The sequence below is a fragment of the Trichechus manatus genome, unplaced genomic scaffold (genome assembly GCF_000243295.1).
Source record: "Trichechus manatus latirostris isolate Lorelei unplaced genomic scaffold, TriManLat1.0 scaffold00106, whole genome shotgun sequence".
Classification (NCBI taxonomy): Eukaryota; Metazoa; Chordata; class Mammalia; order Sirenia; family Trichechidae; genus Trichechus; species Trichechus manatus.
Window position 1 is genome coordinate 3,143,927 of NW_004444042.1, and position 12,895 is coordinate 3,156,821.

The following is a 12,895-nucleotide window of genomic DNA, read 5'->3' on the forward strand; positions in this document are numbered from 1 at the left end:
ATAAACACCTTTTCCACATTGGAGAGAAAAGTGAGGAGAGGATAGAAAAGTACCAATTTCCTGCCAAGCAGGCAACATTTTCTTAAAGAATTTATAAAGAATAATTCTTTTTAATAGTTGTCCTATCACTTCTTCCCCTAACCCTTCCTTTAACTTCAGTCCTCTTTGTCTCTTTAGGAATTACCTGGGCTGGGGGACTGGAATGATGACAATGCCATGTTTTCTAACATTTCTGCACATGGGAAGGTCTGTTATGCCCTCTCTGAACACCTCATGTGGGCTGATTTTTTTTTTCCACAATACCTGATGGAGGAAATCTCATCTGATAGTCTGCAGTGTACTTGTCTGGGAGTAAGAGATTTGGCATCAGTCTACCCCCAAATTAACCTTTGGAGTTGTTTATTTATTTGTTCAGTGCTGAAACAACCACGGTTACCTGGCATTCCATCAAATCCCAAACCATTTGTTTTAATTGATATTGTTCTGAAGTCTTTGGAAAAATCTGAGATCTTTTCATCCTATTCATACATTCTGGAAAAGGTGATTTGAAATAGGCCATAATTGTGGAATGCCAAAATGTTATGGAGTCTCTGAAATCCAGTGCTATTCTCGGAAGGAGGGCAGACCTGAATCCACGTCCAAGAAGTACAGCATTGATATGCAATTTGGCATCAAGAAGAAATACATTCTGAAAATGTGCAAATCACCAGTTGTTCCCTCTCTCCCCTGTTCCCCTCTTTGGTTTCAACTTTATCACCCATTTGCTCCACCCTAGAAAGCTGTGTAGTGAGGCATTCTCTGTTCTGGCACCCATAGGGACCTACGCTAGTGAAATTCAACGCTTTGTTATTAATTCTTGGAGTTGCTTTTAGGATTTGAAACTATATTGAAGAATGTTGAGGCTAGGAAGGGATGGCCAAGAAGACAGACATATGTGCCCACTGATAAAAACTGGGGCAAGTTTGTTGACATTGAAGCATAGACGGAAATGAAGGAGGAGAGAAAGAATCTAAGAAGCCCAATACCTTCCAAACACCCAGTTGTCTTTGACATTGTTCTTCCTACTAACAAATGAGAAGTCACAACATCAGTTTTTTCCTGGCGAGAGAGCACACTGTTGAGGAGTGGGTATAAATGACCCCATTCGTTTTAGTAACCAGTCCACACACTCAGCAGCTTAGAGCCTGTAAATGCTGATTCCATGTTTGTTAGTGTAGTCAAGGGCTTGACACATTCTGTGGGTGTTCTCTCTTGTTGTAGGAATAAATACATTTTTATGGGATCTATTCTGCATCGGTCAGCACACGTCACTGAACTTTGTTTTAGACGGTCACATTATAGAAGACAGTGACAATTTATTGTGTCATTTATGTGTACAAATATTCATTCAGATGTGGTTAATTAATTCTTATGGAGAAGTTCTATGATTTAGAATGGGTATCCTTTAGAGGAAGAATATTAACTGAGAATCATTTTTTAATGGTAAATATAATAAATACATGCAACTACTCTAACCCCCTACTACCAGTTTTGGGCAAAATTAGGTGCAAGTGTGTGTATGTTACAACTCGTCTCTTCTTATTGCAGCTATTAACATAAAGGTCATTGGTTTCTATGATTTCCTTTTTGTTCTTTTTATTTTTGATGAGCATAATATAGCATATATTTGGATTAAAACTGTATACTCATTTTGAATTAAATAAGGATTGGTATATGATCATCTTTGAAAGTATTTACATGTCTCTGGAGGTAGGGATGGACCTTTGCAAAATTATGTGGCTGTAATCAGCATGCTTATTCAGATTCTTTACTGGGAGCAGAAATCACTGTGGCTGTAACATACCCTAGCCAGGAGAGTTGAATTTTTTTCATTCATTGGGCTGTTAGCATTAGAGAAACACACTTTCACTCTAATCAGAGGAAGCATAAAAAATAAAAGGTGTCATTACTGACCCACCATCAGTAACACATGTGAAATGTGGGCTCAGGAAGGTGTTACTTCGCCTGGAGCCAAGGCTGATGTTTCCACTTGGAAGGTATATTTGATAGTGCAGCCATCTGCCCATGGATTGGTGTAAAACCATTTGCTGGGGAGGTTGAACTAGACTGGCTGATAAATTAGATAATGAAGGGTAGATAAATAAGACCATAAGAGGTGTAGACGAGATAACCCAATGGCTCAATTCCCTTTTCTCACTTAAGATTCTGCAAATCTATGATGCATTGCCTGCTCGGTTTGCTAGGCGCTCTTCTAAAACAGCTGGAGTTTGATGTGACAGCCGGAGGATAAATTGGTGCCTCAGGAAATGCCTTGCCTTTGACTGCTGAACGGCTGGAAAATTAATTTTTGGCACCTTTCCCTAAGTCACTTTGGTCCCATTCCTTCCCTTTTCTGCTAGGAAGTGTGTGTTCATGTTACAGTGAAAAATACATTGACAACACAAATGTGGAGAGCAGCATGTCCTATTTTGGGAAAGAAGGTGTAGGCTGGGATGGTTCCGTTTTATATAATAGAACGACGCCATTCCACTCTGGGAGGAGACCTGAACTATTCTGTCAGCTGGACTCAAAACCAATATTATTCCTCACTGACCTCACACAAAGTCATGGGCTCCAGGGTGTGAGATTTTGAGTCCTTGATGAGCTTCTGTTCTGGTATTTCCCATGTAGGTATTTACTCATTAAACCTGTTGCAGTCGAGTCAATTCCTACTCATAGCAACCCTATAGGACGGAGTAGAACTACCCTATAGGGTTTCAAAGTGCAGCTGGTGGATTCAAACTGCTGACCTTTTGGTTAGAAGCTGAGCTCTTAACCACTGCGCCACCATTTAGGTACTTATATATAGCAAATTCTGTCTGCCCCCTAGTAGAGCTACTTCCCTAGATATCTACCTATCATCTCTAGCAAGGCATAATACAGTGGGTGGTTAAGATCATGGGCTCTAAATCCTCTTCATACCACCTATTGCCTTTGGGACCCTTGAGTAGATTACTCCCTGTGCCTTAGTTTTATCACCTGTAAAAGGGGAATCATAATAACAGTAACTCTTTCCATTCTTTCCAGATCTCTTTGTTCATTTTCCCTGGGTTAAGCACATTTGTTTTTAACTCAACATGTTTTACACTGATTTTTCCTGTCCTAAGGATGTATTTGCATGACCACCAACAAAAGTAAAAGGAGTGTGCATTTTTGATTCTGTGTTTCCAAATTCAGTAAAAAGTGTCATGCTTGAGACTGAGAAAGGTAAACCTTGATAGAAGGTGATAATCTAAGCCCTTGGCTTGGCATGAAGATTGAAGTTCTTTTCCTGAGTTTGTAAGGCACTATAATTTCAAAATGCTGGGTTCCTCTCCCTGCCTCTCCTGATGTGATTGGCCTATTTATATGGTTGCTCTGATATCACAATTTATCACTGTTGCCCTTAAAGATTAAAAGGCTCAGTATTAGCTATAAATACGGACTTTCTTCTCTTATGCTATACAAAGGATTAGAAAAGATGGTAGTGTTATTAAATAAGCAAGTGTGTGTGTGTATGTAATGCCTTTTTCAGAAACCTCAAAAACATGTTGACAATCTGTATGGAAATAGTCTTAAAGATTTGGAAATTCTAAACAAAGGTCTATGACAATGGATTTAAACACGTCAGAATTTATATGGTCGATTCAAGACTACTATATCTAACATAGATACCATCTGAGAATCTACATATGGACGTGGAAGAGATATTTTGTTTGCCAGGAACATTCTGTACATTTTTTCCAGTTATTTTACCTTCAGTCCTCAAGCATTTCAGATCAGCTGCAAGGGCAAATTTGTAGGAAAAGAGATGTGGAAAAGTCAGTATAAGTCTGATCTATCTGGTGGTTTTTTCAGCCAAGAGGAAATATGGGAAAATAAACACCAGTTTAAAATAAGATTTAATCAGCAACTAGAACAGGTCCTAAAATACAGAATATGCCCTGTAAGTATTTGCTAAATGAGTCAATGAAACAACCAGTGTTTGCTAAGTTAAAAACAAACATGAATGTTATCCTACACAGAATCTGTTCCTACTTACTTAAAAAGTTTCATGATAAAATTTGGTCTAAAGAGTAGCTTCATTAAGACATAGAGGCACGAATATAATTGAAATAATCACGTTAAAATCATAGTTATGAGGAATATTAGCAACAGTCAATAGTAACTGAGATAAAGGCTCATCCTTTCATCCTTTCTGAAAATCAGATATAATATTTAGACATATAAGATAAGCAACTCATTGGAAAAAGAATGTCTCTGCTATTTAAAAGAATAGACTGAGTTCTTCAACTTGAAAAATACCATTTGCCCATAAAGCCCCATTATTAGGATTTATAATTGGCAATACCTCACATAGTATTAAACTTGTTGCCGACGAGTCAATTCTGACTCATAGTGACCCTATAGGACAGAGTAGAACTGCCCCATAGGGTTTCCGAGGAGCAGCTCGTAGATTCGAACTGCTGACTTTTTGGTTAGCAGCCAAGCTCTTAACCACTGTACCACCAGGGCTCCCCCTCATGTAGTATTTCATGTTCTGGTAAAACTAATTATGTTAATATTGGTTCCAAACTATTCTATATTTCAAATTTTTCATTAATGCAGCCCAGACTTTCTTCAAATTAGTTAGAATTAGTGACCTTTACTCATGAAGTCAAGTATATCTTTTATTTGAAAAAAATTTCAAATCTTATGATTCTGGGAAATTAGGAAGTTTGTGCTCAACTAAACATACTGCAGTTAATTTTTAAAATCATACAGTTTAGCAAAAGAAGTGGCTGAGTGGTTTTTTTTTAAAGACCCCACTCTGGGAAAAACCAATTTATAGATAAACAGCCATACCCAACAGTATTGCACAGCTAATGTCTAACGTGTGGGAATAAGTTAGAAGCAGCACAAACTAATGAGGTTAACCCGCATACTCTAATGACCCAGGCTGAGCAAGAAGCAGGCAGTAACATAGAGACAGTGAACATTCAGTTTATTTCTAAACTTTTCCTAGGTTTTGTATTCCAGGGTGTCATCAAGTTTGCAATATGCCCTTTCACACTCTCTCCCCATTTCCTTCAAATTCAAACATCTCCTTTGCCCCAGTTAGCTGACTGACTGGCAATAGGAAAGACACCTTTTAATGCAAGATCAGCGTAAGAAATTGTACACAGCCACTTCCTGTTGGATGGGAAGCTTCCTCTCATCTTCCTTCTTATCTAAACCTCCACTGGGAAGTAATGCCTTGGAGGCTGTAGCTTAAGGACTTATGAACCCAGAGGACACACAGCCTTCCTTCCTTCAGGAAGTCCTGTGAGATACACAAGTACCCAGACAGGCTCAGAGTTCTTGTTGTTATTCCCCTTATAATTGTTAAAGACTGATTTAGATGTAAAATCCTTCTGGAAATCCCTAACATGAAAAGGGTTGCTGGGAAAACCAGCTGAACTTGTTAATTAGAAAAAGTATATATATTTTAATGAAGTTTGGAGCAAGACGTTTTTGAGACTACATTTTGCTTTTTGTGGTTTTTTTTTTTCAAAAGTGGAAATAGATCTATTGTTTCATTGTAATACAGACACATTCATTGTAAAAGCCTTTAGACAATACAGAAATCTATAGAAAAAAGTGTCATTCTCCCACTCAGAGATAATAACTGTTAGTGTTTTGATATAAAATTTTCCAGATTTTTCTATGGCTTTATAAACATTCAGATAATTATATGATACATTTTTTAAATGGGATCAGACAATACACATTATTTTGTAATGTTCCTTTTTAAGTAATTTCTATATGAATAGATACATATTTTCATCACAATTTTTAATTGCTTCTCAGTATTGCATCATAAAAATGTGCCGTTTGTGGTGAACAATTAGGTTATTTCCAATTTTTTATGAATAGAAAGCATTACTTCCCAGTGGAGGTTTAGATAAGAAGGAAGATGAGAGGAAGCTTCCCATCCAACAGGAAGTGGCTGTGTACAATTTCTTACGCTGATCTTGCATTAAAAGGTGTCTTTCCTATTGCCAGTCAGTCAGCTAACTGGGGCAAAGGAGATGTTTGAATTTGAAGGAAATGGGGAGAGAGTGTGAAAGGGCATATTGCAAACTTGATGACACCCTGGAATACAAAACCTAGGAAAAGTTTAGAAATAAACTGAATGTTCACTGTCTCTATGTTACTGCCTGCTTCTTGCTCAGCCTGGGTCATTAGAGTATGCGGGTTAACCTCATTAGTTTGTGCTGCTTCTAACTTATTCCCACACGTTAGACATAGATTGTTTCCTTTCTATGAATACTTAAAATACAATTGCTGTGCACAAGAATATGTACTTCTACAAATTTTGATAACCATTGCAAATTGATCTCCAAAAAGTTGCATCAATTTACCTGCCCACCAGTATTGTATATGAGTGTCCATGTCTCCACACCCTTGAAAATCATATGAATTAAAAAAAAAAAAAAAGTGATCCTTTAGAGGGGACGTACTTCCAGCCTACAAATTTGGGATCATAGAAAGCTCCCTGTGGATGACCTGACTGTGTTCCTGCTTGCTGAACAACGTCACTGTCACTTAACCAGTGCGTTCGTTTGCCAGATGGTGTAACATGAGTTTCATTTTGTAGCCTATGGTCGTATTTTAAACCCCCCTCTTGTGCTTTTCTCCCTTAGATTGAGGAAGACACATGGCAGAAGTACTACTTGGAAGGCGTCTCCAATGAAATGTACACAGAATATCTCTCCAGTGCCTTCGTGGGTCTGTCCTTCCCTACTGTTTGTGAGTAAGTGACCGTTAACTGTGTGCTCCTTGCCTGTCAGTGATACTTAACCCGTCCCTGGCAGGAAACCACTCACGTCTGCCAGTCACAGTTGGGACCCTTGACAGTTACCAAGGTGTCCCGTTGTGCTTGGCCCTGATTTGTCACCAAGAAGGCAGGTCATGACATGGGCCCTGCCAAGGGGATTTCAGCTGGCCCACTTCCTCCACCAGTACTGAGACTCTCAGGCTTTGATCTATCATTTGGACGAATGTATTAACTGCAGTTATCCTACATATCTTGAATTATGCTCCTATGATACAGATACATTTATGAAGGCAGGCATGAAGCCACATCTCTCTGATTTTACTGGGGCAAAACCAAATCTTGCCTGCCCTTTGATAAAAGGAATTTTAATCTCTTTCCAATCAAGTCAGATCACAAATGGACATCAGAAAAGCCACTGAGATAAATCCATTCAAAGTACACCTATAAAAAGTTGAATTGGCTAAAGTTGTGTGATAGACATATTTACAACAACCAAATAAATAAAAATTTTAAAAAAGTGTAGTTGCTGAGAGTGCTCATGTACAACCAAACAACCTCAAGGGATTTGGTTCCTTGGTTTGGAGGTTTAGAGTCATGGTTTCATGGAACGTTCCGATTAATTGGCCTAATAACATGTTTAGTGCTTCTGTTCTACCTCTTAGTTTGGTGTGTAGTGCCTGTGGTCTTAATGGCTTGCAGGCGGCCATCCAAGGTAAAATAATTGGTCAAAAGAGGAAGAAGGAGAATCAGGAATAGGAGGAGGAAATGGAATGTGTGGCTAACTGCCTCCATGAACAACTGCCTCGTTTGCCATGAGACTAAAAGAACTGGACGGTGCCTGGCTACCATTACTGAACATTTCGATAAAAGATTCTAAAGAAAATCCTGATCAAAAGGGGGAAAATGTAGAACAGGATTTTGAATGCTCATGGAATCCAGATATTCTGGAGCCATGGAGGCATGAGGTACTCCTGAAACTATTGCCCTGAGATACACTTTAAACCTTAAACAAAAAATATCCCCTGAAGTCGTCTTAAAACCAAACAATGATTTAGCTTAATGAGCGAAGAATATCTACCTTGAGCACTGTGCTGTTTTAAAATCTGTCTATATGGGATCAATTGACAGCAGCAATTCAAAAGATTAGATAGGAACCTTAGGGGACATTGAGCTTATGTTAGTGGGGGAGGAACAACTTGGAGAAGGAGGATGAAAATGTTATACACCTCAAAGAATGTCAGTGTCACTGAACTGTACATGTAGAAATTGTTGATGTATTCTCTGCTGTATATATTCTCAGCAACAACAGCAAAAATAAATTATTTAAAAAAATTCACGATTTTCCGAGGAAACGCAGAACCAAATGTGTAGAAGGAAGCCTAGAAGAAAATCCTTAGCAATTTAGCCCCTGACATGACCCATGGTCAATAGGCTTCCTTCTCCTTATGCCAGCTCAACAGGATGGTTCAGAACAAGGGGCAGCCTCAGCCTGCCATAGCCCCTTGAAGTAGGCTAGGTGGTCACCTATGGGGTATGACCTCAGCAGCTCCAGCTGTCCTGACCCTAGGAAACTTCTACCATGAGATGTGGCAGTACCTCACATCCCTACTTAGAACCTCAGATGTTGGGTTAAGTCAAACAAGGACTTTGTCTTCTATTAAAACACAAATTCCCTGGGACTGATGAAACATTAAGCGTGATCAATTAACAACTTAGCAAAAGATTTGGTCCCACTGATAAGACACTAGGAAGAGACAGGGATCTGGGAACCTGTTGGGCTAAGGAAGAAAATTTGTTCCTTTGGGCTCCCTGCGGGCTTACAAGCCAAACCCACCTTATGAAAAGGGAAGTCTGAAGGTGCTAAAACAAAACTGAGTGCCCTTTATACTAAAGCAGAGGATTGTCTGCAGGTTCTTGGGCTTCTCTCTCGCATTAGGGAGGGGATGGAGCTCTTGGTGGGTTGGTTTCCCTGGAGACTCCTATCAGAGGACACAGCAGGTGCACCCCGTCAGTCCTTGGGCCCAAACCCTGAGCAATCCAAAATGGTTTGGCTGTTTACTGAGATTTCTCACCCTGTCTCTAAGCAAAAGTTTAAATGCTAAATGGACTAGAAAAGTGAATAGGTAATTGATTCGGAAAGAGTTATTTTCTGAAAATGGACGCCGTGTTGTAACTCCCTGCATGCTTTGTTTGAGAGCTGTTTCTCTTTCTGCTACAGAAGTTAACCTTTCAGAGACTCTGGGTCCTAGAACGCCAAGGCTGCCCCAGGGAATTTTCTCTGCCTTTGAGCTTGGACTGCCTAGGAAAGAGAGCCCAGGAAAATTCAGGATTTAAAACAGAAGCTAGTTCTAGAAAAAGGCAATTGAGACCTCACATGCCTAATTGGGGGGGGGGGGGGTCTGAGCATACACAACAAAGCTGCCAATGACTGGAGGGGATCTCAGCGTGGTGCTGTCACTAGCCAGGGGAGTGGGCAAAGTTCCCTTGCTTGGCTGTTGCGTTTCCCTGGGTTGACTGATGTTCATGACTAACATGAGTCCTCCCTTGAAAACCCCCGACTCTTCTTGCTTTCCCACTGTCTCTCTTATTCTGCTCCTTGAAGCCATGTCAGTTCATTTTATGAGTGCTAACTGGGATGGTTTCTGGGAGGTACAAACGGTTAACGTACTCGACTGCTAACCAAAAGTTTGGAGGTTCAAGTCCACCCAGAGGCATCTCAGAAGAAAGGCCTAGTGTTCTACTTCTGAAAAATCAGCCATTGAAAACCCCTATGGAGCACAGTTCTACCTTGATACACACGGGGGCGCTCTCTGTGAGTTGAAATTGAGGAGATAGCAACTGTGATATTGCTCCCCCTAGAGGCTACAACTGAACACCCACAGGGTACATGTTTGCCCCACCCACCAAGCCCACCGCCATGGATTCCGACTCATGATGACCCCGTAAGACAGAGTGGAACTGCCCCATAGGGTTTCCAAGGCTGTAATCTTTACAGAAGCCAACTGCCACATCTTTCTCCCAGGGAGCAGCTGGTAGGTTCAAACCGCCAACCTCTCAGTTGGTAGTCGAGCACTTAACCACTGTGCCACCAGGGCTCCTGGTGTTTGCCCCACACAGTGCTTAATTTCTCAAAAATTAGTTGCCAATATTTCAAAATAGTGGTTTTCAACATAAAGCTAGATTCCTGGCCTCTCTTGAAAACCTGATGTGGCCACACTGGACCTGCAGTGCAGCGGAGCACTAATTGGCTGGAACTGCCTTTTTTTTTTTCTTTTTTTTTTTTAAGTGGCTATTAAAGATGGAACATGCACTCTCCCGTTTCCTGTATGGAAGGGATTGGTGTAGACCCTCCCCTACCTGTTGTCTTCATCTGACCAAATTCATGTCTACATCACAGGCCTGGGCCCATAGGCATGTGAGTTTGCCAATCCTGGCCCCTTAACAAGAAAAAAAAACCAAACCCATTGTCATCGAGTCAATTCCGACTCATCTCAGCCCTATAGGACGGAGTAGAACTGCCCCGTAGAGTTTCCAAGGAGCGCCAGGTGGATTCGAACTCCTGATCTTTTGGTTAGCAGCTATAGCACTTAACCACTACACCACCAGGGGGCGTGAAACATCCCTGGCCTTCAGAGCTAGCTCAAAGGCTGAGAGCTAGTGGCTGCTGTGGAGATTTCCGTTGGTTAATTTTCATGTTTAGAACATGTTCCGAGGAGGAGAAAGTCCCTCAGACCCTCCTCGTCGTCAGAGAATTTAGTACTTGTTCAGTACACCGTGTGCAGTACTGCCCCCGCCCCCCGCAAATACTTTCGATGTGACTGAGAATGTGTTCAACTTAGTGCTATTATTCGTTTAACACAATGATACAGCAGAGGTAGAAATAATAAAGAAAGGACATTTAATGAGATTTAGGAACATCCCAAAACATTGAAGCTCTCCTCAAGCATTTGATTATCTGGAGGCTTAATTATCTGTGTTTTCTACTTTAAATTAAAGAAAAGCCGTAACTCAAAGTTACCAGCAGTTTAATGATAACACTCTTCAATTCAGGTTAATTAAAGCACAGCCGTAATTAGAGTCTACTGTTGTAGATCACCAGGCTGGCGCGTAAGTATTTTCATTACAGTAAGAATTGGCTATTCAGTTTCAGGATGACATAAAGGATGCCAAAATATATTTTAAACTGGTTCACGTAGAAGAAAAAGAATTAGGGAATATTCTGGGTATGATAAAGCACAGATAAAATACACAGATTTTCAGAGCAGTTTCTGTAATTATGTGTTGCACTAAAATAATATGCAGCCAATAATATCTTAAAGCATGAGAAGAAATACATTTACTCTTCCCTTAGGCTGGCAGGATGCCCCCTGGCAGGGTGGGAACTCCATACAGGACAGCTTGGTGTTTTCTCAGAAGCTGGGAGTAGTCATTCTATGAAAAGATAAGGGGGCAGGATAAATATGGGTGACATTTGAGGTTGTTTCCTGGGAGAATGGAAGAGGGGAGGGAGAGAGGCAGGAGGGGCATGAGACACCCCAAGACAGGCTTTCTAAAAATTTCAAACTGGAGAAATTCTCTCTCTTATCCAATGTGTGGCTCCCAGCAGGCATGTCCCTTGACTTCTGTACACCAGCGTTTTGGCTGTACCATGTGAATTACCAGGTGGTGCAAAGGTTGGCGGTTCAAACCAACCCAGTGGTGCCACAGAAGAAAGGCCTGGCGATCTGCTTCTATAAAGATTGTAGCCAAGTAAATTTATGGAGCAGTTCTACTCTGTAACACACGGGGTCACCATGAGTTGGAATCAATGGATTTTTTTTTTTTTTTGGTAACTTTGCTATTATTCAGAAAACTGGCTCAGACAAAATCCACATCATTTCTAAATCTTTCAAATACGTTTTCTCACTTAATCTTCACAACAGTCCTTTCAAGTTTATATTAATATCACTATTCCTGTTTTGGAAACCCTGGTGGCATAATGGTTAAGAACTACAGCTGCTCACCAAAAGGTCTGCAGTTGGAATCCACCAGACACCCCTTGGAAACTCTGTGGGGCAGTTCTGCTCTGTCCTATAGGGTTGTTATGAGTTGGAATTGACTCCACGGCAACGGGGTTTTTTTTTTTTAATTCCTGTTTTATAAATGGGGAAACTGAGGCTCAGAGGAGTTAGGTGTCCTTTTTGAGGCTACCTAGACAACAAGTTATGGAACCAGGATTCAAATACTGGGGCCCTTGTGCTCTTTGGAGCGACCTCAAGTGGGTGAAGTAGGTGAAGGCTGGCTAGTTAGAAATCTCCTGGAGCATGTATTAAATGGAGACGTTTCTAGGCTCTGTCTCAGGAGATTTTCAGATCTGGGGCAAGGACTGACAAATCTGCATTTTTTTACAAGCAAGCCAAGCATTCTGATTCCAAGCCAGATGACTGGGAATCCCCACCCATGCGCAGCCCTCCCACCACACTCTGGAGTATGCTCCTTTTGTTCCCCTTTCTGGGACCAGTCATTCATTAGAAGGTTTCTCCCTGCTTTTAGCTAATCATAGAATCATAGGTGGGCCACACCTTGCAAGGCCTGGAGCTAATGTTAAGATGTGGGCATTTGTGTGAACTTTTCCCCCATCATTCTTTCTTCACATAGGGTACTTGGCAATCTCCAAGGACATAGGAATGAGTCTACACTCTGACTGCTCCCCCCACCCCACCATGCCTAATCCAAATCACTATGTGGGAATACTGAAGTCCTTTAATTCTCTGGGTCAGGTTTCCACTGGGGACTTCAAAGCCGTTTCAGGCTGGGGAGAATGATTGAACACTGATTGCAGAGAGGTAGAGGAAAGCAAGGATAGTTCAAGAAGCAGCCCTCTGGCCTTGCTGGAGATCATGGTGGGTATGCCTGTACCTTCTCAGGATGCTGAGAGAACTTTCCTTTCAGCATTGCCCCTCAGTTTGCATAGCTGGCTCCTCCCTCCACCTCCCCAACCCCCCCCCCCCATCTATGTGGCAATAACTTCAAGACAAAGGAGTTTTGGGATATGAAGGAGGAAGGAGAGAGTGCTACCCATTGTTATGGGAACACCAT

The 12,895-nt window shown here is 41.1% G+C and overlaps 1 protein-coding gene across 29 annotated transcripts in view; it reads left to right on the plus strand.

Annotated features, from left to right (window-relative positions):
- The window catches only part of KCNMA1 (potassium calcium-activated channel subfamily M alpha 1), a 915,613-nt gene that overhangs the window by 673,870 nt on the left and 228,848 nt on the right, over nt 1-12,895 (plus strand). For all 29 annotated transcript variants that reach the window (XM_023737654.1, XM_023737655.1, XM_004383187.1 and 26 more), the window contains one exon: nt 6,684-6,793. In XM_023737654.1, the coding sequence (XP_023593422.1) occupies nt 6,684-6,793 (110 nt within the window). The remainder of the gene's footprint in view (nt 1-6,683; nt 6,794-12,895) is intronic.